This window comes from Neoarius graeffei, chromosome 23, assembly GCF_027579695.1.
Source record: "Neoarius graeffei isolate fNeoGra1 chromosome 23, fNeoGra1.pri, whole genome shotgun sequence".
Classification (NCBI taxonomy): Eukaryota; Metazoa; Chordata; class Actinopteri; order Siluriformes; family Ariidae; genus Neoarius; species Neoarius graeffei.
In genome coordinates this window covers 30,421,460-30,443,559 of record NC_083591.1, presented here as the reverse complement: position 1 = coordinate 30,443,559, position 22,100 = coordinate 30,421,460, and the positions used below count along the sequence as shown (strand labels likewise).

Sequence of the window (22,100 nt, the reverse complement as noted above, 5' to 3'; positions counted from 1 at the left end):
TCAACTGACACACCCACCCTTTAATCAAGGGTGGGTGTGGCTGCAAGTATTTGACTGTGTGAAGACAGTTCAGTTGATTGAATGAGCCAAGTCAGGTGTGCTGCTGCATGGCTGGAATGAAAACCTGCAGCCACACGGCCCTTTATGGATCAGTTTGAACACCCCTGCTTTAGACCATAGTTTTCATGCTGTCTTTTCAGATCGGAACGATTGTGCAAAGCAGCATGGGATTTCCCAGGCTAACTAAAACTGGCACAGTAGAACAAATCTGATTGGCTGTTATGACACTTACAAGTGCACTGTCTCTGCAATATCCTGTAATATGCAGTCAAGTTTATGGGAGTAGTCTTTCCCCCAGCGAATTAAACAAATTCAATCACAATATTGTGAATCCATTTTCTTTCTTTGTAGACTAAGTTTATCTCCGTTTATGTCGGTGTATGTGTTCATATATGGTCCGCTTTATGCGCAAATAGCGTAAGAATATGTGTCGTTGACGTCACCCCCCATGCAGTGGGGGTGAAAATTCATCACTTCAGAGTGTTTTGTCCCCTACACGCCTAAACCGGGATCGCGGATTAAGTGGTTAGCGTTGACTCGGTGCGAGTCAGGAAGGCTATTACTGGTGCAGCCGCGGAGTCTGTTGATTTTTTTAAATTATGATTTTGGCCGCCGAGCCAAGTACCTTAGACTTGCATTGACGTTTTGTTTTCATGCCGCGGAGCTATTTGTATGTATTTTAAATGTAAAGGACTTGCCTGTAGGTTTGTGTGTGTTGTTTTATGTTTGGCATCTTTCCGGGTGTAACGCGTGTCTGTGAGAAAATTGGAGGGGAGGGTTAACAGGTGGGCACGGGTGTTGATAAAGCGCAACTGCCCTGGTAATATGTCACATGATTTTCCCGGACTAAAGCAACCTTCGGGGCCGTGGTTTTGTGGTTGGCGCAGTTAATTGTTTGAAACACGTTGTCAGACCGCCATCACTACTACACACTATATGAAAAATATTTGCCCCCTTGCGATTTCTAATTGCCCCCTTAGTAAACTGTTCCTGGCGCCGGGCCTGGATGCGAGTTGGAAAGGGTACGGGCGACTAGTGACAACATGTACTCGACCGAGTGGGTGACTGGCTTGCCACGCTATATATATATATATATATATATATATATATATATATATATATATATATATCAAACTACTCACTGCCTCGATGGTTTCTATCAACGATTCTCGCCCATTTTAAGCAGAACTTGTCTATTTTACCGTTTTTTTTTTTACGATAATTTCAATAGATTTTGTGAGACATTTGTCAAGTTGGCATGGACGCAGGCGCCGCCATATTGTTTACGTGCGCAGTAGACACCGCTACATGCAGCATGGCTGCGCGAAGTTTCGTTTCTTCCCGTTCATTTTCGTTGCTGCCCGTGAAGACAAATGTAACTTGAACCGCTATTGGTCAGATAGATTAGACCCCCGCGAAGTTTAAAAGTCCTTGGCTTGGCATTTCTGACAGCCATCAAAACAAACGGATATCGCTCAACAAGTACAGTATGATGAGCCAGAGCAGCCTGCAGGTGATGAGAGGGAGTATGTGGCAGGAGATGTCGAGCCCCAGGAGAGACAGAATGAGGAGGTGGAAGATGAAGATGACGAGGAGGCGCAGCATGATGTGGTGAATGACCCCATAGATGATGATGATGATCTGGATGAGGGTTTCGAAGATTGTGATGATAATGAGATGACTGAGGAAGAAGTTTATAGACAGTTGAAATTGATCACTCATGTATAATATGGTTGTATTATATGAATGAATATATACAGTGAGAGTAAAAAGTATTTGATCCCTTGCTGATTTTGTTGGTTTGCCCACTAATAAAGACATGATCATTCTATACTTTTAATGGTAGATGTATTCTAACATGGAGAGACAGAATATCAAAACGAAAATCAAGAAAATAACTTTAAAGAATATATATTAATTGATTTGTATTTCATTGAAGGGAAATAAGTATTTGATCCCCTAGTATGCATTAGGAGTTCTGGCTTTCACAGACCAGTTAGACACTCCCAATCAACTTGTTACCTGAATTGAAGACGCCTGTTCTAACTAATCACCTGTATGAAAGACACCTGTTCACAGAATCAGACAATCAGACAGATTCCAAACTCTCCAACATGGGTAAGACCAAAGAACTCTCTCAGGACCTCAGAGACAGGATTGTTGACCTGCACAAATCTGGAATGGGCTACAAAAACATTAGCAAGATGCTGGGTATTAAAGTAACAACCATTGGTGCAATTGTGAGAAAATTTAAGAAGTATAACATGACCATCAGTAGACCTCGGTCTGGTGCTCCACAGAAGATTTCACTTCGTGGGGTGGCAATGATCGTGAGAACTGTGAGAAATCGGCCTGCAACCACACAGCGGGAGTTAGTGAATGACCTCAAGGCAGCTGGGACCACAGTCACCAGGAAAACAATTGGCAACACTTTGCGCCACAATGGATTAAAATCCTGCAGTGCCCGAAAGGTACCCCTGCTTAAGAAGGCACATGTGGAGGCCCGCCTAAAGTATGCCACTGATCACCTCAAAGATGTACAAAGTGATTGGGAGAAGGTTCTGTGGTCAGACGAGACCAAAATTGAACTATTTGGCCTAAACTCTACTCGTCATGTGTGGAGGAAGAAAAATGCTGCCTATGACCCCAGGAACACTGTGCCCACCGTCAAGCATGGAGGTGGAAGCATTATGTTTTGGAGGTGTTTCTCTGCCAAGGGCACAGGGCTACTTCACCGCATCAGTGGGAAGATGGATGGAGCCATGTACCGTGCAGTCCTGAGGGACAACCTCCTCCCCTCTGCCAGGAAGTTGAAAATGGGCCGTGGTTGGGTCTTCCAACATGACAACGACCCGAAGCATACAGCAAAGGCAACAAAGGAGTGGCTCAAGAAGAACCACATTAAGGTCATAGAGTGGCGCAGCCAGTCTCCAGACGTCAATCCAATCGAAAATCTATGGAGGGAGCTGAAGGTCCGAGTTGCCAAGCGACAGCCCACCAACCTTAATGATTTAGAGAGGATCTGCAAAGAAGAGTGGGCCAAAATTCCCCCTGATATGTGTGCTAACCTTGTGGTTAACTACAACAAACGTCTGTCCGCTGTGCTTGCAAACAAAGGCTTTGCCACCAAATTGTGAGAAAATTTAAGAAGTATAACATGACCATCAGTAGACCTCGGTCTGGTGCTTAACAGAAGATTTCACTTCGTGGGGTGGCAATGATCATGAGAACTGTGAGAAATCGGCCTGCAACCACACAGCAGGAGTTAGTGAATGACCTCAAGGCAGCTGGCTCCACAGTCACCAGGAAAACAATTGGCAACACTTTGTGCCGCAATGGATTAAAATCCTGCAGTGCCCGAAAGATACCCCTGCTTAAGAAGGCACATGTGGAGGCCCGCCTAAAGTATGCCAATGATCACCTCAAAGATGTACAAAGTGATTGGGAGAAGGTTCTGTGGTCAGACGAGACCAAAATTGAACTATTTGGCCTAAACTCTACTCGTCATGTGTGGAGGAAGAAAAATGCTGCCTATGACCCCAGGAACACTGTGCCCACCGTCAAGCATGGAGGTGGAAGCATTATGTTTTGGGGCTGTTTCTCTGCCAAGGGCACAGGGCTACTTCACCGCATCAGTGGGAAGATGGATGGAGCCATATACCGTGCAGTCCTGAGGGACAACCTCCTCCCCTCTGCCAGGAAGTTGAAAATGGGCCGTGGTTGGGTCTTCCAACATGACAACGACCCAAAGCATACAGCAAAGGCAACAAAGGAGTGGCTCAAGAAGAACCACATTACGGTCATGGAGTGGCCCAGCCAGTCTCCAGACATCAATCCAATCGAAAATCTGTGGAGGGAGCTGAAGGTCCGAGTTGCCAAGCGACAGCCCACCAACCTTAATGATTTAGAGAGGATCTGCAAAGAAGAGTGGGCCAAAATTCCCCGATATGTGTGCTAACCTTGTGGTTAACTACAACAAACGTCTGTCTGCTGTGCTTGCAAACAAAGGCTTTGCCACCAAGTATTAAGTGCTTTTGGCTAGAGGGATCAAATACTTATTTCCCTCAATGAAATACAAATCAATTAAAATATATTCTTTAAAGTTATTTTCTGGATTTTCGTTTTGATATTCTGTCTCTCCATGTTAGAATACATTTACCATTAAAAGTATAGAATGATCATGTCTTTATTAGTGGGCAAACCAACAAAATCAGCAAGGGATCAAAACGTTTTACTCTCACTGTAAAATCGGCTCGAAATTTGTAATTATAAATACGGACCAGTGCTACTCCATTCGGACCAGTACCTCTGAGAGGCACTGGTCCAAATGGACCAGTGCTCCCAAATTCCCGTTTCGATCCCTGATAATTCTGAAAGATTAAACGAGACAGCTCGTCACTTAAAGAATACCATACCCACAGAGAAGCAAGCTGGTGGCAGCATCACGCTATGGGGCTGCTTCTCTTCAGCTGCGACTGGGGCTCCAGTCAAGTTCAGGGGAATCATGGATGGCTCCAAATGCATATCTATTTTGGCACAAGACCTGCAGCAATATTAGACAGCGGAAGGTGAAAATTTTCGCGTTCTAACACAATAATGACTCAAATCACAAATCCATTTCAATAAAGGATCGGTTTCAGAAGAAGATCGATATTTTGGAATGGCCCAGTCAGAGCCCGCATCTGTGGAATGACTTGAGGGTTGCACACCTCACTATACGTATAAAGTTACTTGACCTGCTCTTTATCACTTTACTCCTCCTCCTCCTTCTTCTTTTTTTTCCATATCATATTTCAGGTGGCCTTATAGTCTTTAACTTCCTTTTGTTTTCTATGTGTATGCTATTTAAATCTTTTAAAAATAAATTCATCCGTCCCTTCCATCCATGATCTGTTCCATTATCAAGTTCTTTATTTAATTTTCTCTACTTTCATCTACTCTCAGCTTTCTCTATATACCGGTACATGTACAGTGCCTTGCAAAAGTATTCATCCCCCTTGCGGGCGGCACGGTGGTGTAGTGGTTAGCACAGTCGCCTCACAGCAAGAAGGTTCTGGGTTCGAACCCAGCGGCCGGCAAGGGCCTTTCTGTGTGGAGTTTGCATGTTCTCCCCGTGTCTGCGTAGGTTTCCGCCACAGTCCAAAGACATGCAGTTAGGTTAATGTGGGGCGGCCTTGGGCTGAAGTGCCCTTGAGCAAGGTACCTAACCCCTGACTGCTCCCCGGGCGCTGTAGTGTGGCTGCCCACTGCTCTGGGTGTGTGTGCGTGCGTGTTCACTGCTTCAGATGGGTTAAATGCAGAGGATGAATTTCACTGTGCTTGAAGTGTGCATGTGACAAAGGTTTCTTCTTCTTGGTGTTTGTCCTGTTTTGTTGCATTAGGGCAATTCCATGTAAATGTCAACCTCACCATGCAAAAATAAAGCAACATGTAATACATCAAAACCACTCCCAGAGATCTCACCTAGGCCTGTATTTTACAGATGTGAATAAGTTGAACCAATTTGTAACCAACCTAATATGTCACGGTCAGTCTTTCTTTCTTATAATGTAAACCCCAAGCTAAAATCAACTATGATCATGTACAATTCTATATTATTGCCACAAGCCACAGAAATGTATGCTAAAATCCACAAAACAGCAAAACAATAGCCATCCTAAATATTATTTAAGAACTTTGATAGTTTTAGCTGATATTTAGAGAGTTTTTCAAAGGGTTATGGTGGTTAAATTGCTGATTTTCTAAACATATGCCATGTCTATTTCAGACGCGTCACACCCGTAACGGAATTTCGTCACATCCATAACGCTGACTTTTCCTTCCGAAACTCTGCATGAAATACAAAATATTTTAAACAAAGATTTTTTAATATTCACCTTGGACCCCTCTATCAAATGGATATCTCCATTTCGACATTAGGTTTACAATTTCACAGAGTTTGATAAAAATGTACAGTCACCCAAGAAAAGTGATACTTTTTCTGTCACGTCCATAACGCATCTTTTATTGGCATTTTCTGGCATGCCCTAGATGTACTATGGGAATTGTTCTTGTTCTATCACTTCTCCAGTATGGTACAGCCTTAAAATATGCAACACCTGTTTAAATACTGGGAGACAATAAAACATGCACTGGGTCATTTGTTGCCATTTTGAGTTCAAGTGTCACGTCCATAACGCTGGAATTGCTCATTACAAGCTGGAATTAAAATGGATTTTTGGGGTTAGCACCATTTGATTTACACAATATGCCTACAACTTTAAAGGTGCACATTGGGTTTTTTTTGTTTTGTTTTTATTGTGACACAAACAATAATTAAGATGGAAAAAGAGAAATCTGGAGTGTGCATAAGTATCCCCCCCCCCCCCCAGGTCAATACTTTATAGAGCCACCTTTTGCTACAATTACAGCTGCAAGTCTCTTGGGGTATGTCTCTATTAGCTTAGCACATCTAGCCACTAGGATTTTTGCCCATTCCTCAAGGCAAAACTGCTCCAACTCCTTCAAGTTAGATGGGTTGTGTTGGTGTACAGCAATCTTCAAGTTATGCCACAGATTCTCAATTGGATTGAGGTCTGGGCTTTGACTAGGCCATTCCAAGACATTTAAATGTTTCCCTTTAAACCACTCCAGTGTAGTTTTAGCAGTATGTTTAGGGTCGTTGTCCTCCTAAACCATGAACCTTCGTCCCAGTCTCAAACCTCTGGCCGACTCAAACAGGTTTTCCTCCGGAATTGCCCTGTATTTAGTGCCATCCATCTTTCCTTCAGTCCTGACCAGCTTTCCTGTCCCTGCAGATGAAAAACATCCCCACAGCATGATGCTGCCACCACCATGCTTCACTGTAGGAATGGTGTTCTCAGGGTGATGGGTTTGTGCCACACATGGCATTTCCCATGATGGCCAAAAAGTTCAATTTTTGTCTCATTTGACCTGAGAATCCTCTTCCATGTGTTTGGGGAGTCTCCCACATGCAAACTCCAAACGTGATTTCTTAAGCAGTGACTTTTTTTTCTGTCCACTCTTCCATAAAGCCCCACTCTGTGGAGTGTACGGCTTAAAGTGGTCCTATGGACAGATACTCCCATCTCCGCTGTGGATCTTTGCAGCTCCTTCAGTGTTATCTTTGGTGTCTTTGTTGCATCTCTGATTAATGCCCTCCTTGCCCGGTCTGTGAGTTTTGGTGGGCGGCCTTCTCTTGTCCATTTTGCTATAATGGATTTCATGGTGCTCTGTGAGATATTCAAAGTTTGGGATATTTTTATGACCCAACCCTGATCTATACTTCTTCACAACTGTGTCTCTGACCTGTTTGGAGGCTCCTTGGTTTTCATGTTGCTTGCTTGGTACAGTAGTGTTAGAGTCAGGGTCCTTCCAGAACAGGTTGATTTATACAGACATCATGTGACAGATCATGTGACACTTTGATTACACACAGGTGGATCTTAATCAACTAATTATGTGACTTATGAAGTGAATTGGTTGGACCAGCTCTTATTTAGGGGTTTCATACGAAAGGGGGTGAATACCTATGCACACTCCAGATTTCTGTTTTTCAATCTTAATTATTGTTTGTGTCACAATAAAACAATTTGCACCTTTTTAAAATAGCAGGCGTGTTTGTGTAAATCAAATGGTGCCAGCCCTCCAAAAATCCATTTTAATTCCGGCTTGTAATGCGGCAAAACAGGACAAACAGCAAGGGGGATGAATACTTTTGCAAGACACTGTACTCTTTTGAGAGGCGGTGAGGATTTAGAGCAGCGGTTTTGAAAAGGTGAGGCGCTCCTCCCCTGAGGGACGCCAAAGAACTTCAGGGGAGACGCAGTGTGAGGGGGAAAAAAAAATAATAGCAAAAAATAGTAAACATCTGGTTAGCTAACTCAAGCTACCGTAAATCCTCTAATATAGGCCGGGGCCTTTATTTCACTCAAGTGCATCTTGGTCCAGGCCATTATTGGAAGGAGGCCAGAATTAGAGGCAGGCCTCTATTTCTATTTGAGCAAAACAGACTACCAGTGGAATGAATAAAAATGAGATTTTGTGTCTATTTGAACCTATAAAATAGATTCATTTATTGAAAAAGTACAGTTACCATAACGGTATACAGAACATTATCAACAAATACCGGTAATTCAGGCATCCTTTCCAGCAGCTGCAATTTTTCTGCACGGCAATACGAAAAAAAAAAGACAACACAGGCTGCAATCTTGGCCAAACCGACTTGCAAAACAAAGTTTTGAAAAAATGGGATAAAAAGTTAACGGAAACTGTTCTGCCATCACAGCGACATTTTATTTGACGTAGGCTAAGTGGAAGCTGCCGGTGCCGTGTTACTAGCTGATACTGGAGAGGACTGGCAAGCAGATGACACCCCTGGATCACTGCTTTTGGACTTTTTCGTAAAAGTCTGAAACAAGCTCGTTTGTTTCAGGGTTCGTTTACTCATTTTTGACTCGCTTCTCAATAAATTCTCGCACAAGCTCTGACTACTGACGATTGTCTGTCTCCGTTTCTCAAAACTGGAGAGAATCTCAGTGGTGCAAGAAAAGTATATCTGCATTGACCAATGAGCTTTCTTGGTCACGCACACCCCGCCCACTCCTGAAGCACACAAATGCGCCGGCACACACACGTCTCTCTCTCTCTCTCTCTCAAATTATGCTGCATTGCCAAAGCATTCAGGTAACAATTATAATTAAAAAAAAAATCTCTCTCCCCAAGGTACGCCTAGTGCGTACGGCCATACGCCTGGCGGCGCCACTGATCACAATTGTCTTTCAGATCGGAACGATTGTGTAAGGCCACTATGATCTCAGAAACATCGTTGGTTATAGCCCTGGCCTGTATTAGAGTCCGGCCATTATTTACCTCCTCCAACAGCGAGACCGGCCAATATTAGAGTCCCGGCCAGTAATGGAATACAGGCCAGTATTAGAGGATTTACTGTGTGTGGATAGAGATGTGGATAAATTTGTAATACCTAAAGTGAGAGAGGAAAGAGAGTCTGGTGCAAGTCAAAAACGGAGGAAGTATGACAATGATTATTTAAAAAGTTTGGATTTTCATGTACTGGCCCAGATGACGTTCCACTGCCTCAGTGTGTTTATGTGTAAAGAGGTGCTAGCTTATGACAGTATGAGATCATGTAAACTCCGGCGTCACGTCGAGACCGAGCACCCAAGTTTGGTGGCCAAGCCACGGGAGTTTTTAGATAGAAAGCTAAAGGAACTCCATTCACAGAAGAAAGTAACTGAGTGTAAATACTAAAGCAACCGAAGTATCGTGTCACGTGGCGTTACGCATAGCTAAGGCAGGTAAACCGCTCAACATTGGTGAACCGTTACTCCTCCCTGCTGCTAAAGATATGTGTTTGGTAATGATGGCAGAAGCTGCTGCCGCCAAGCTAAATGCGATCCCAATGTCTGGATGAGTAGCATGCTATAGATGCACAATGGTGTAACATAGGGAAAAAAATAAAAAATTCAGGTTTTGATTTTATGTACTGAAATAACTATTAGGCACAATTTTTACAATATCTATATAAATTAGTTGTTTTTACCCATTTTAACCTTGAAATCAGCATTTTAATGATTACCCATAATGCATTGTTTATCGCGCTAAAACAAGCAAAAACGTCATAACACAGTGGAAATACTACCTTTACGTGGCGTCTTTCTCGATCGCACGTGCCTAGAAGCGTACCTTCTAGACCAGTGGTTCTCAAACTGTGGTACGCGTACCACCGCGCTCTCTGGTGGTACGCGGGGGAAAGTCATATTTTCGCATTAACATTTTCAGCTAAAAAAAAAACCCCTGAAACATACAGTGCATAATAAATACAACGTTTCAAAAGAAATGTGTAGCTACGTGTGAGAATGTGAAAAATTATGTCTGGCTTTTACATTTTTGTGGCAATGCAAGTCTTCAGGATTCTTTTTTTTTTCCTTTTTTTTGTGCTGAGATGTTTGATGTTTCACATATCTTCTGCTGAGAAAAAGAGACTTGATGTTTGTGTTATTTGTGGGCCAGATTAGGAGCATAATTTTGTAGAGGTCGAATATGTACTGTATGGCTCTGTGCCATTTTCATTCAGTTGCAATTTGAGTGTGTATTGCGCTGTGTATGTAGGAGTATGTGAGAATTGTTGGACAGAGTTGTAAATGTCTGATTCGGTGTTGAGCAATTCCAGCGTTATGGACGTGACACTTGAACTCAAAATGGCAACAAATGACCCAGTGCATGTTTTATTGTCTCCCAGTATTTAAACAGGTGTTGCATATTTTAAGGCTGTACCATACTGGAGAAGTGATAGAACAAGAACAATTCCCATAGTACATCTAGGGCATGCCAGGAAATGCCAATAAAAGATGCGTTATGGATGTGACAGAAAAAGTATCACTTTTCTTGGGTGACTGTACATTTTTATCAAACTCTGTGAAATTGTAAACCTAATGTCGAAATGGAGATATCCATTTGATAGAGGGGTCCAAGGTGAATATTAAAAAATCTTTGTTTAAAATATTTTGTATTTCATGCAGAGTTTCGGAAGGAAAAGTCAGCGTTATGGATGTGACGAAATTCCGTTATGGATGTGACGCGTCTGAAATAGACATGGCATATGTTTAGAAAATCAGCAATTTAACCACCATAGCCCTTTGAAAAACTCTCTAAATATCAGCTAAAACTATCAAAGTTCTTAAATAATATTTAGGATGGCTATTGTTTTGCTGTTTTGTGGATTTTAGCATACATTTCTGTGGCTTGTGGCAATAATCTAGAATTGTACATGATCAAAGTTGATTTTAGCTTGGGGTTTACATTATAAGAAAGAAAGACTGACAGTGACATATTAGGTTGGTTACAAATTGGTTCAACTTATTCACATCTGTAAAATACAGGCCTAGGTGATATCTCTGGGAGTGGTTTTGATGTATTACATGTTGCTTTATTTTTGCATGGTGAGGTTGACATTTACATGGAATTGCCCTGTTAACAGCTATCAATAAATAACCATAATAAGGAATAAACATCTCTCCTGTGTGGCTGAAGCTAATAGGGAAGGCCTATGCTGCTATATTATAATGTTGGTCATCATGGTGGTACTCCGAGAGCTCAGTATTTTCTCAGGTGGTACAGAGTATAAAAAGTTTGAGAACCACTGCTCTAGAACATTCCTGGGTGGTCACGGACTGTCACGTAGCCTAGTTCAATTGTGAAACTCGCTAGGATGGAGTATTTTCGCGAGTTTAGTGGCAAACTTTTGCGCCGCAATTTCTCTATTCTTGAAATTTGTAACCTGAAACCCTCCAAGAAATGTTTCATAATGTTTGGGATTTTGAAAAATGCTTCTAGCAAGTTTATTTCACTGTATTTTTCCGTGAAACTTGGCATAAATCATCCTTAAGTGATGAGCGTGACATTGTTATTTTGGTCTGGGTCACGGAGTTAGTTGGAAGCGGGAGAAATGAGAGTTTCTCAACTACAGCAGCACTTCTCACCATAGATGGCTGGCGTGTTTCACAGCGTTTGGGATTTACTAAATCGACTAAATCTCTAGATCTACTGAAGCTACGAGGATATAAATCACCAGGATTCTAATTTACTGGGTGAGAAGGATTATATATATTTTTGAAAGGTTTATTCACGCTACAAGTCCATGAAAGTTGGAATTGTTTGTGAAGGGGTTAGTTAGATTTTTGTAGCGTGACGCGCACAACAAGCAAAAGAAAAAACAAATTTTCTTCCGAATTTCCTTGCTTTATCAAAATTATTTTTTGATACATTAAAAGACTGTGTTTATAATATTTAAGTGATTTTTTTATTATAGAGAATATTTGATCAAAACTTTCAAAACAGCATTCAAAGTGATTTTTCACGGGTGTAAATGTTACGCGTGACGTCCATAATTGCGTTAAATTTTAAGAACTAAAATTCTGTTAAAAATTGTAGATTTGTGCTATCATTCTGGTGTTTTGCTGAATAATACTTTAGGGAGTTCTCTTACAATGCTGAAAATTCAATGAGTTTTGGTGAAATTCTAGAAAAGTTATTTACATTTTAACGCGCCTGATAGCGATTGTGCTCACACAGCGTGCTACTCGTACTGACGATACTATCCAGCGCTGCATCTCCGACATGGCACCTGATGGGAAGGAACAGGTGCTGGATGGGATTCGTGACGGCCCGTTCTTCTCCATTCAGCCGGACGAATCAACAGACGTCGCTAACTGTGCTCAGCTGATGGTGTGCGTGCGCTACGTTAAAGAGCTCAGTGTCCAAGAAGAGTTTTTGTTCCGTCGTTCTCTGCCAGCTCGCACTACAGCAGAAGAAATCTTCAAGTCTTTGAATGATGTCATTCAGGACGGTCATGTTGATTGGGGCCGTTGTTGGGGTCAGCCGTTTTTCTCTGAGGGAAGGCTCACTTTTTCACAATTTGAAAACCTTTGATTTCGAGAGAAACTCCCTTTGCAAGAAAAGAGTAAAATGTGCATCGTGAATCCATCTTACATATTTAGTCCTGAGCATTATTCATCCCACGCACTTGAAACTCTTCCCACCTTCACTCAAACAGCCTTGAAAGGTTTTCCAGTTTAAGCCCACATCACTCTGACCCAGTAAGATGAGAAGCTGAGTTGGAGTGATGTACCTGTATTTGGTCAGAAAATGCAAAGAGCAGAAACTAGTGCACTTTCTGTAGTGCTCTGGTTTGTGTTCTCTGTGAAATGCTGCTATTGAGGTATTTCACCTGACGTCACAGGGTCACGTGACACCCCGGTGTCCGCCATTTTGAACGTCAAGCTAGCTAATGTCAACAACAGTAGCTGGTATGTTACTGTAGCAATGTTTACGTTCAGTCATTTGGATGACTGTTAAAACCTTTCAGTCTCAAGTTTTTCCTTTACTGTATTTACTAATTTACTGAGCTAGCGCGCCAGCCGCCGGCAGGCTAGCGTGCGCTAGCTCCCAGCTTGCCCGAGCGCGCTAGCTCAGTAAACTAGTAAATACAGTAAAGGAAAAACTTGAGACTGAAAGGTTTTAACAGTCATCCAAATGACTGAACGTAAACATTGCTACAGTAACATACCAGCTATGATGTTGTTGACATTAGCTAGTGCTAACAGCTAGCTGCTAATACACTGCTACAACTACACCGACCCTAATAATACAGTTCTTGGTCATTGCCTGGTAACAGCAAATTTATAACGGGCCATGTCTCAACAGACTAAGAAGTTATTTCAATGACATTTAATAACATTTTGTTTATCCTGAGGACCGAAAGTAAATGAAAATGTGAACAAACCTTAGCTGTAATAAGATGGCGACCACCGGCTCCAGGGACGACCCGCTGATGTAGGCATGTTACCCAGCCTGACACAAAATATTTGTAGGCATCCAAACTCTTATATGCTTTCAGATCAATACCTGTGTATGGCGATGGGTTTTTAACGACATAGGTATACAGATCATGTGGGCCGAAGTCAGGTAAAGACGAGGGCTTCGTGTACTTCCGTACGTCAGTGAACAATCCTGGTGGAAGCAGGTAAATGTTGTTCTCTAAGCCTGCTAACCTCAATTTTTGCAAATACCTCTCCCTCTGCTCGCCCTGTAAATGCCCTACGTCGCTGGATAGTGAAGGTGTTTTCTGCATCTCGCTCCTTTTTCTTTTATGTTTTTCGTTTGTCGCCTTCCTCGCGTTCAAACTGATTCGAGCCGTGACGTCCAAAATGGCAGCCTCACATGACTTGGTCACGTGGGTGAAATACCTCAGTAGAGCTCTTGCAGTCACGTGACCGGAATGTAAACAGCCACCATCTTGTCGGTCAAAAACACAGCTGAATACTGCTGCACTCGTGTGCAGAATGGATCAATTTCAACCGACGGACTGCATGGCTCATTTTTCTAATGAACAGATAACTAGATATATGTCTAAAATAAACGATCTACAGATTAGTGACCCTTATGGCTTACCGGACGTAGTTTTCACGACCGTGTCAGTGGATATTGAACTGCCAGAGGTGGAATACCCAGACGTGTATAATTACCTCATTAACTTTCCCTCGCTGTTCAGTGGTGAAGCACTGCGTGCTTATAAATCTCTGGACAGTTATCTTTACAGAAATTCAGGATTTGTCAGCGACTCAGATGTGGCATCTTGTAAACAAGAAAATAACAATCCTCATTGGACGGGTAAGTCACTTAAGTATTGAGTATAGCACTGACCAGCCGATTATAGAATAGAAGGCAATTCCAGCTGTAATTCCAAATCGTCCGTCTTGTTTACCATGGATCTGGCGTTGGAGAGGTAGAGGCTTAGCAGTGGAGATTTGAGTGGCTGTTTTCTGAGCTTAGTCAACAGGCCGGCTCTGCAGCCTCGCTTTTGCTTCCTCTCCCGGCGCCGCCTCCTTCGCTTTGCTTCCGATAACAATCCACGGAGACCCCGCTGGTCTCGCTATCTCGTCCAGAATGTTGTGCATGCGATGGAAATCGCTACAAACCGTCATTTTCTGCTGGAAACCAATGTCCAGTAAGTCCATACGGTTGTAGTGGATATTGAAGTCCGATACAGACGAACAACACGCAAAAATACACACAAACATAAAAAACGTGCACAGGTAGGGAGAGCCTGTAGCCGCAGCCGTTGTAGTAGAATTGTATATAGTAGGCGTTTTCCAGAAGAAAAGGTAGAAGTAAAAGTAGAAGGCGGAAATATGGCGTTTGACCGACAAGATGGCGTCTGTTACAATCTGGATCGGCTGTGACGTCACATGCAAGTGCTCCATTGAACCTGTTCTTCTCTCTCTCTCTCTCTCTCTCTCTCTCTCTCTCTCTCTCTCTGACTATAATTACAGTACCGATTGATTTGTTCCTCTGTCCAAAGGCAACATGATAGCCAGTTCTGTCTGTGGGAGAAGGGCACATGAACATCATCGTGTTAAATGAGCTGTTTCCTGTAATGGCCCTCTTAGTTGCCATAGTGATGGGGCATAATAGAGAGTAAAGAGATAAACTGTGTCACGTTTTTTAGACATGGATCCATGAGAACGCTTCTGAATAACTGATTTAAATTCTTTAAAAAAAATTATAAATTCTAAAAATTAAGCAGAAGTCATTAAGAATGATAAAGACGGTGAGTAATAATCCTGTGTGTGTTGTACAGTAGTGCAGTCTGGTTCTAAAGCTGCATCCAGTGCTCAGAGTGGAGTTTCTCCTTCTACCACTGCACCTCTAGCTCAAGGTGAGACCCACATACAGTGGTGCTTGAAAGTTTTTGTGAACCCTTTAGAATTTTCTATATTTCTGCATGAATACGACCTAAAACATTTTGTCAGACTTTCACAAAAGTCCTAAAAGTAGATAAAGAGAACCCAGTTAAACAAATAAGACACAAATATTATACTCGGTCATTTTTTTATCGCGGAAAATGATCCAATATTACATATCTGTGAGTGGCAAAAGTATGTGAACCTCTAGGATCAGCAGTGAATTTGAAGGTGAAATTAGAGTCAGGTGTTTTCAGTCAATGGGGATGACAATCAGGTGTGAGTGGGCACCCTGTTTTATTTAAAGAACAGGGATCTATCAAAGTCTGATCTTCACAACACATGTTTGTGGAAGTGTATCATGGCATGAACAAAGGAGATTTCTGAGGACCTCAGAAAAAGCGTTGTTGATGCTCATCAGGCTGGAAAAGGTTACAAAACCATCTCTAAAGAGTTTGGACTCCAGATTGTGTACAAATGGAGGAAATTCAAGACCATTGTTTCCCTCCCTTGGAGTGGTCGACCAACAAAGATCACTCCAAGAGCGAGGCATGTAATAGTCAGCGGGGTCACAAAGGACCCCAGGGTAACTTCTAAGCAACTGAAGGCCTCTCTCACATCGGCCAATGTTAATGTTCATGAGTCCACCATCAGGAGAACATTGAACAGCAATGGTGTGCATGGCAGGGTTGCAAGGAGAAAGCCACTGCTCTCCAAAAAGAACACTGCTGCTCGTCTGCAGTTTGCTAAAAATCACGTGGACAAGCCAGAAGGCTATTGGAAAAATGTTTTGTGGACGGATGAGGCCAAAATAGAACTTTTTGGTTTAAATGAGAAGCGTTATGTCTGGAGAAAGGAAACCACTGCATTCCAGCATAAGAACCTTATCCCATCTGTGAAACATGGTGGTGGTAGTATCATGGTTTGGGCCTGTTTTGCTGCATCTGAGCCAGGACGGCTTGCCATCATTGATGGAACAATGAATTTTGAATTCTACCAGCGGATTCTAAAGGAAAATGTCAGGACATCTGTCCATGAACTGAATCTCAAGAGAAGGTGGGTCATGCAGCAGTACAGGAGGACAGAGAGAACCAACATCCCATTGATTGCCCCAACGATTCTCTAGGCCGTTCACACCTATCCCCCAGTGACCCACACCAACAGGATGACTCAACAACACCTTAGGATTGCTTTTCATCCATGAGAGGATAAATACCTGATACTCCCTATTAGTCAGACAGAACTGAAGAAGCCTTTCAGGCCCTGTCCACACGGCAATGGATTCAGGTGACTCCGATACAATTGCTTATCGTTTCGGCCTGGCGTCCACACGGCACCGGCGTTTTGGGTGCCCAAAACGCAGTCTTTTTGAGAACGGGTTCCAGAGTGGAAAGATCTGGCAACGTTGCTGTTGTGAAGTCGTCTGGATGAGTAGAACGGATTTGTTTACGATGACGTCACAACCACATGACTGTGAGTGCTTCACGCCGGGTAGAAGTGTAACGAACTCGATGCGAGTTGTCAACAAATCCTATAACTTGGTTCATGAAACGCGCTTACAAAATATTTTCACTGTGAATATTTATTGTGTAATGGTGCAAAGTGAGAGAGAGAGAGACTCTGCCCTTAGGGCAGAGTCAATCCCGCCAGCAAAAATAGGGAAAAAAAAAAGAGCGATCTCACCTCTTCAGATGTGGGTTTAAGTCCTACAATACATTCCTCAAAAAGGGCGTAGAAGAAATTAATCCATCAATGTGTATCATTCAATTTATTCCGGACCATTAAAGACGCCGCCTTCCGCGTAGAATCATATGTCATCCTCGTCGCCATATTGGATAGGTCAAAGCGGAGAATAAAGATTCATGTGCTGCGTTTAACTGTACCAACAGGTTTACCGTCCAAACGAGATCACATGGGATTACCTTTCACAGGTGAGAAACAACAAATTAATCCATCAACGTGTAGCATTCAATTTATTCCGGACCATTAAAGACGCCGCCTTCCGCGTAGAATCATGTCATCCTCGCCGCCATATTGGATAGGTCAAAGCGGAGAATAAAGATTAGCTGCGTTTAACTGTACCAACAGGTTTGCTGTCCAAACGAGATCACATGGGATTACCTTTCACAGGTGAGACTGGAAAAATACTTTTCATTGTATTTGGTCATTATAATGTAATTTTACAAACAGATTTTCCTGACTTTGTGGCTAATATGAAGTCTCGCGCATAATAGTTTATGCGCATGCGTCCTTACTTCTTCTATTGTTCTGGTGTCTCCGAAGGGACCGTCTTACAGCGCCCCTAGAGGTGTGGCATGTGTATTGCATCGTTTTCAGCAAGCTTTGCGTTGCCATATGGACCTGATATTTTACTGATTGTTGCCCATTTGGATACGATATATTTTTAAATAGCATCTCGTTGCCGTTGTCATGTGGATGTAGCCTCAGATGAGAGATGAAACGTCTTCAAGAATCTTCAAGCAAGTCCAGTTGCTCTCTTTTTACCACCCACAGTTTACTACGACCTGAGAATCTTCACAGACAAAATTCTAAAGGGTTCACAAACTTTCAAGCACCACTGTACATACAGTACTCTGATATTTACAGAATCACATTATGCATTATCTGCATGTATTCATGCGTACTCAAATTAATGCTTTTTAACATTCTGTTGTTTGTGCCTTGTTTTTGTTTTTGTGTAGTGAAGACCGAACCTGGATTGTCCAGCTCCTGCACTACCCCAGTAACGCCCACGTCTACCCCTTTATCTGCAGTATCTACCTCCCTGTCCACAGCCACCTCTGCTACTGTTAAAGTGGAACAAGGCACAGAGACCACAACACACGAACTCGTGAAGTAAGGACAGTCACAGGATTGCCACAACACATGAAAAAATCAAGTTAATAGCAGCCCACAACGCACAAAATCAAGAAAAAAAAAACCCATAGGTTTATTTTAAAGGGCTGATGACACGAACATGACTCTGTGCAATTTCTTAAATAAACTATACAACATGGCAAACATGTTAGATTTCTGTTGTAATTACGTGAAAAGAAGCTGTTGTTACGCGAATATCCAACTTTTAATTGCACAGCGCAAGAAAACTGGGTCCGTGGCTCGCGGCCATGTTGTGACGTCAGCGGGAGAACACGCTGCGGTTCACTGGCTGTTCTACTCTGGTTCTACTCAATGGAAATGGCGCATGAAAACGCCGGTGAACTCTCTAGTGCTAGCTCTTCCTCTTCTGGGAGTCTAGAATTGTGTTGATCTCTTCCGAATAGAATCTATGATAGCCTACCCTCTTTACCCTTTGCCTCTCGTTGCTAGGCGGCAGTTACATGAAAGCCACAAGATTTCACAAGCAAATACATGACTGATATCACGCCGACTTTATGATTACATTTATGATTATCATGTAGAATCTACAGCTCTACGTACCTTTATCTTATGTCGTTTCACAACACATGTTCTGACAGGAGGACTGTCTTTGGATCCGGCATAGCTACTAGTAGACCCCCTCCGGAATACTGGCAGTGTTGCCAGATTGGGAGGTTTCCCGCCCAGTTGGGCGGTTTCAAGTGCATTTTGGTGGGTTTTGAACATATTTTGGGCTGGAAAACTTCAGTAGTATCTGGCAACAGATACTGCTGACGTTTTCCAGCCCAAAATATGTTCAAAATGCACTTGAAACCGCTCAACTGGGCGGGAAACCTCCCAATTTGGCAACACTGTGTAGGCACTGCTGATGGTAGTAACACACGTTTGTGCTGAACTGCACACCCAAGAGATTCTTTTAAGCTGGGAAGGGTGTCAAAACAATCCAAATCGAAGTGTTCAGAGCACAGGACGGATGTTGGTGAGGGCTCCCACTTGTCACGAGTGCGCCTGACTTGCTTCACCCACTTCGCATGCAGCTCGGGATCCCTGGGAAACTTGAATAAACTTACCCCATCCTTGTGGGTTTTGGAGCAAAAGCCGGCAACACAACGCGAAGGCGTAATAACTAATATATATATATATATATATATATATATATATATATATATATATAAAATGTATAATAATAATAATGACAAACTGAACACCTGTCGCATCAACAACAAACTGGTAAGTGAGGAGGAAGGTTCTTTCGCTGACGTCATATAGCTCCTCCTCTTTCGTCTCCTGGGTGCTGCAGCCCTGTCAAATTTGCCCAAATAGCCGCGTTTTTTATCATAACTTGTAAAATAGGTGCCTTCGTGAATTAATATATGGATCATCGGGAATTACTTTTTGTGTTATAAAACATCGCCAAAGATGTCAAAAACGTGTCATCAACACTTTAATAGACTGGTACCAAAATCCAGAATTGTGACACCCAAAGGCATTTTTGAGACAAAGTCGGCAAACAGTCTTATTTTGTCAATTTGGGTGTGCCGAATTCAAATCTGCAATATGCCGAGCTCTATCTGACCTCTGTTGACCTCTAGAGGTCATTGAACTTTGGGCCTGTAAACGTCTCCGCTGAACCCAGTTTCTCAGCTTTCTAAGGAATGAAATGTACTAAAATGATTAATGAAGTTAGCAAATGGCCTTGTTTGTTAAATGTTTGGGTGCTGAATTCATTTTTCATTTGTAAAACGACATATGACCTCTGATAACCTCAAGGTCATTAAACTTGGCCTATAGGCCTATGCATTTAACGGCATTTTTAAACTGACTTTACTCCCGCAAGAAGAATATGAACAGACAAAAAACAAATAGAAAGGAACAAATACAACATTAAATGCCAGTCCATGTACATGTGACTGACTTTTCACAATGAGAATGCCTAGGCGATCACCTTACATAACACTGCATTACATTTAGCGGTTATTGTTTATACAAAGCTACTGAAAAAAGGACAGATTCAGCAGCATACAAAATGTGGGGGCGTACAGGGTATACAGGTTAATCAGGGTTAGTATATATGAGAGTTTTTTTCTGTTTGTTTTTTGTTTTGTTTTAAATGGGGTAAAGCCTTTACAAAAAACAAACAACAGAAAAAAACTCAGCCCTTGATTAACAACCTTGTACTTTCACAATTTCATGAAGGTGTGCTCGCCTTCTGACATCAACTCCTTTAACAATTTTTGGAGGAATTTCACAAAACCTGATAAAGGGAATTGTTATATGTCGGTAGTACGCATATTGCGATTTAATTTTGTTTGTGAAAATTTTACCAGAATTTTGACCCTTGATTTAAATAATTTTTTTTTTTTTTATGCCTCCACCACCGTAAGGTGCAGGAGGCATTATGTTTTCGGGTTGTCCGTCTGTCAGTCCCGCAACCTTGTGAACGCGATATCTCAAAGGCTAATGAAAGGAATTTCACCAAACTTTCACCATTTGTGCGCTTTGGGACAAACATGAACTGATTAGATTTTGAGATCAAAAGGTCTAAGGTCAAGGTCACTGTGAGGTCAGATGTCTGTCCGAAAACCTTGTGAACACAATATCTCCAAGGCTAATACAAGTAAATTCACCAGGTCAAGATTACTGTGAGGTCAAATGTCCATCCCCAAATCACAACTTAAGGCGTGTAGTCTACCGGGCGGAGGCATCCCCATTGACGCCGTTGGCGTCGAGTTCTATCTAGTTGTTTTGTTTTGTTTTTTGTTTTGTTTTTATTTTATTTTCTCTTTTTTATTTTTATTTTATTTTTTCTGTGTGTTTGTGTAGTTTGATGTTTTATTTGAGTGTTTTTGTCCGCCAGTTGTGGTGTAGCTCCGGACCCAGTTTTGGGTGTCGGTTCCCTCCAGGCCTTGGTTCGCCGTGGGTGATGCCTGCGCTCCCAGGTGTGGACTGCAGTGAGCTCGTTGCTCATTTTAATATTGTGGTTGTCCAGCGCTCTGTGCTTTAGTGCTTGGCGTGACGTTCCGAGCGATGTTGCTTGGTGGCGTCACGACGGCTGTGCAGGTGGTTTGGGATGTACCAGCGCTCTGCATGGCGGTGCTTCTGTGCTCGCTTTGTGGATCCATGGCATGGTGTTCGAACGATGTTGCTGGTGGCGTCACGGCGGCTGTGCTGGCGGTGTGGGACTTGTTTTCGTGCGCCTTTTGGTGGGACTGTGGCTGTTGCACCACTGGAATGACATCCTGACCCCTATTTGGTGGACTTTTTTTTTTTTTTTTCTCTTCTGTCTAATTGTAAAGCGACCTTGGGTTTTTAGAAAGGTGCTATACAAGTTGAACTTATTATTATTATTATTATTATTATTATTAACTTTGACAATTTCATAAGGGTGTACGTTCTTCTGAAATCAGCTCCTCTTACAATTTGTGGAGGAATTTCACCAAACTTGGCAAAAGGCTTTTTGTTATTCGCATATTGAAATTTTTGTTTGATTTGGGCAGATTTTCCCAGAGTTATGCCCTTGATTATTAACAAACTTGTACTTTGGCAATTTCACCAAGGTGTGCTTGCTTTCTGAAATCAACTTCCCTCACAATTTTTATTATTCCCCTGCTGACCGAAAGGCCCGAAGGGGGATTATGTCATGGCGATGTCCGTCCCAGGAAGGGTACTCACCTTCTGAAATCAACTCTCAATTTTTGGAGGAATTCCATGAAACCTGGCAGGATCCTTTGTTGTATGTCGGTAATACGCATGTAGCAATTTCGTTCAATTCAGTCGCATTTTACCAGAGTTATTGCATAGTTGCCAGCGGGGGATATTGTGCTCTCGGAGCACTCTTGTTTTAAGTTGGCGAAATATCAAAAGGAGCCATCACACATCTTTTCTATAATCCTATAACCT

The 22,100-nt window shown here is 42.4% G+C and overlaps 1 protein-coding gene across 6 annotated transcripts in view; it reads left to right on the top strand.

Annotated features, from left to right (window-relative positions):
• The window catches only part of yeats2 (YEATS domain containing 2), a 217,076-nt gene that overhangs the window by 140,752 nt on the left and 54,224 nt on the right, over positions 1-22,100 (top strand). For 4 of the 6 annotated variants that reach the window (XM_060906054.1, XM_060906053.1, XM_060906056.1 and 1 more), the window contains exons 22-23: positions 15,221-15,298; positions 18,026-18,179. In XM_060906054.1, coding sequence (XP_060762037.1) covers positions 15,221-15,298; positions 18,026-18,179 — 232 coding nt within the window. The remainder of the gene's footprint in view (positions 1-15,220; positions 15,299-18,025; positions 18,180-22,100) is intronic. The other 2 variants (XM_060906052.1, XM_060906055.1) reach the window with 2 other exon arrangements.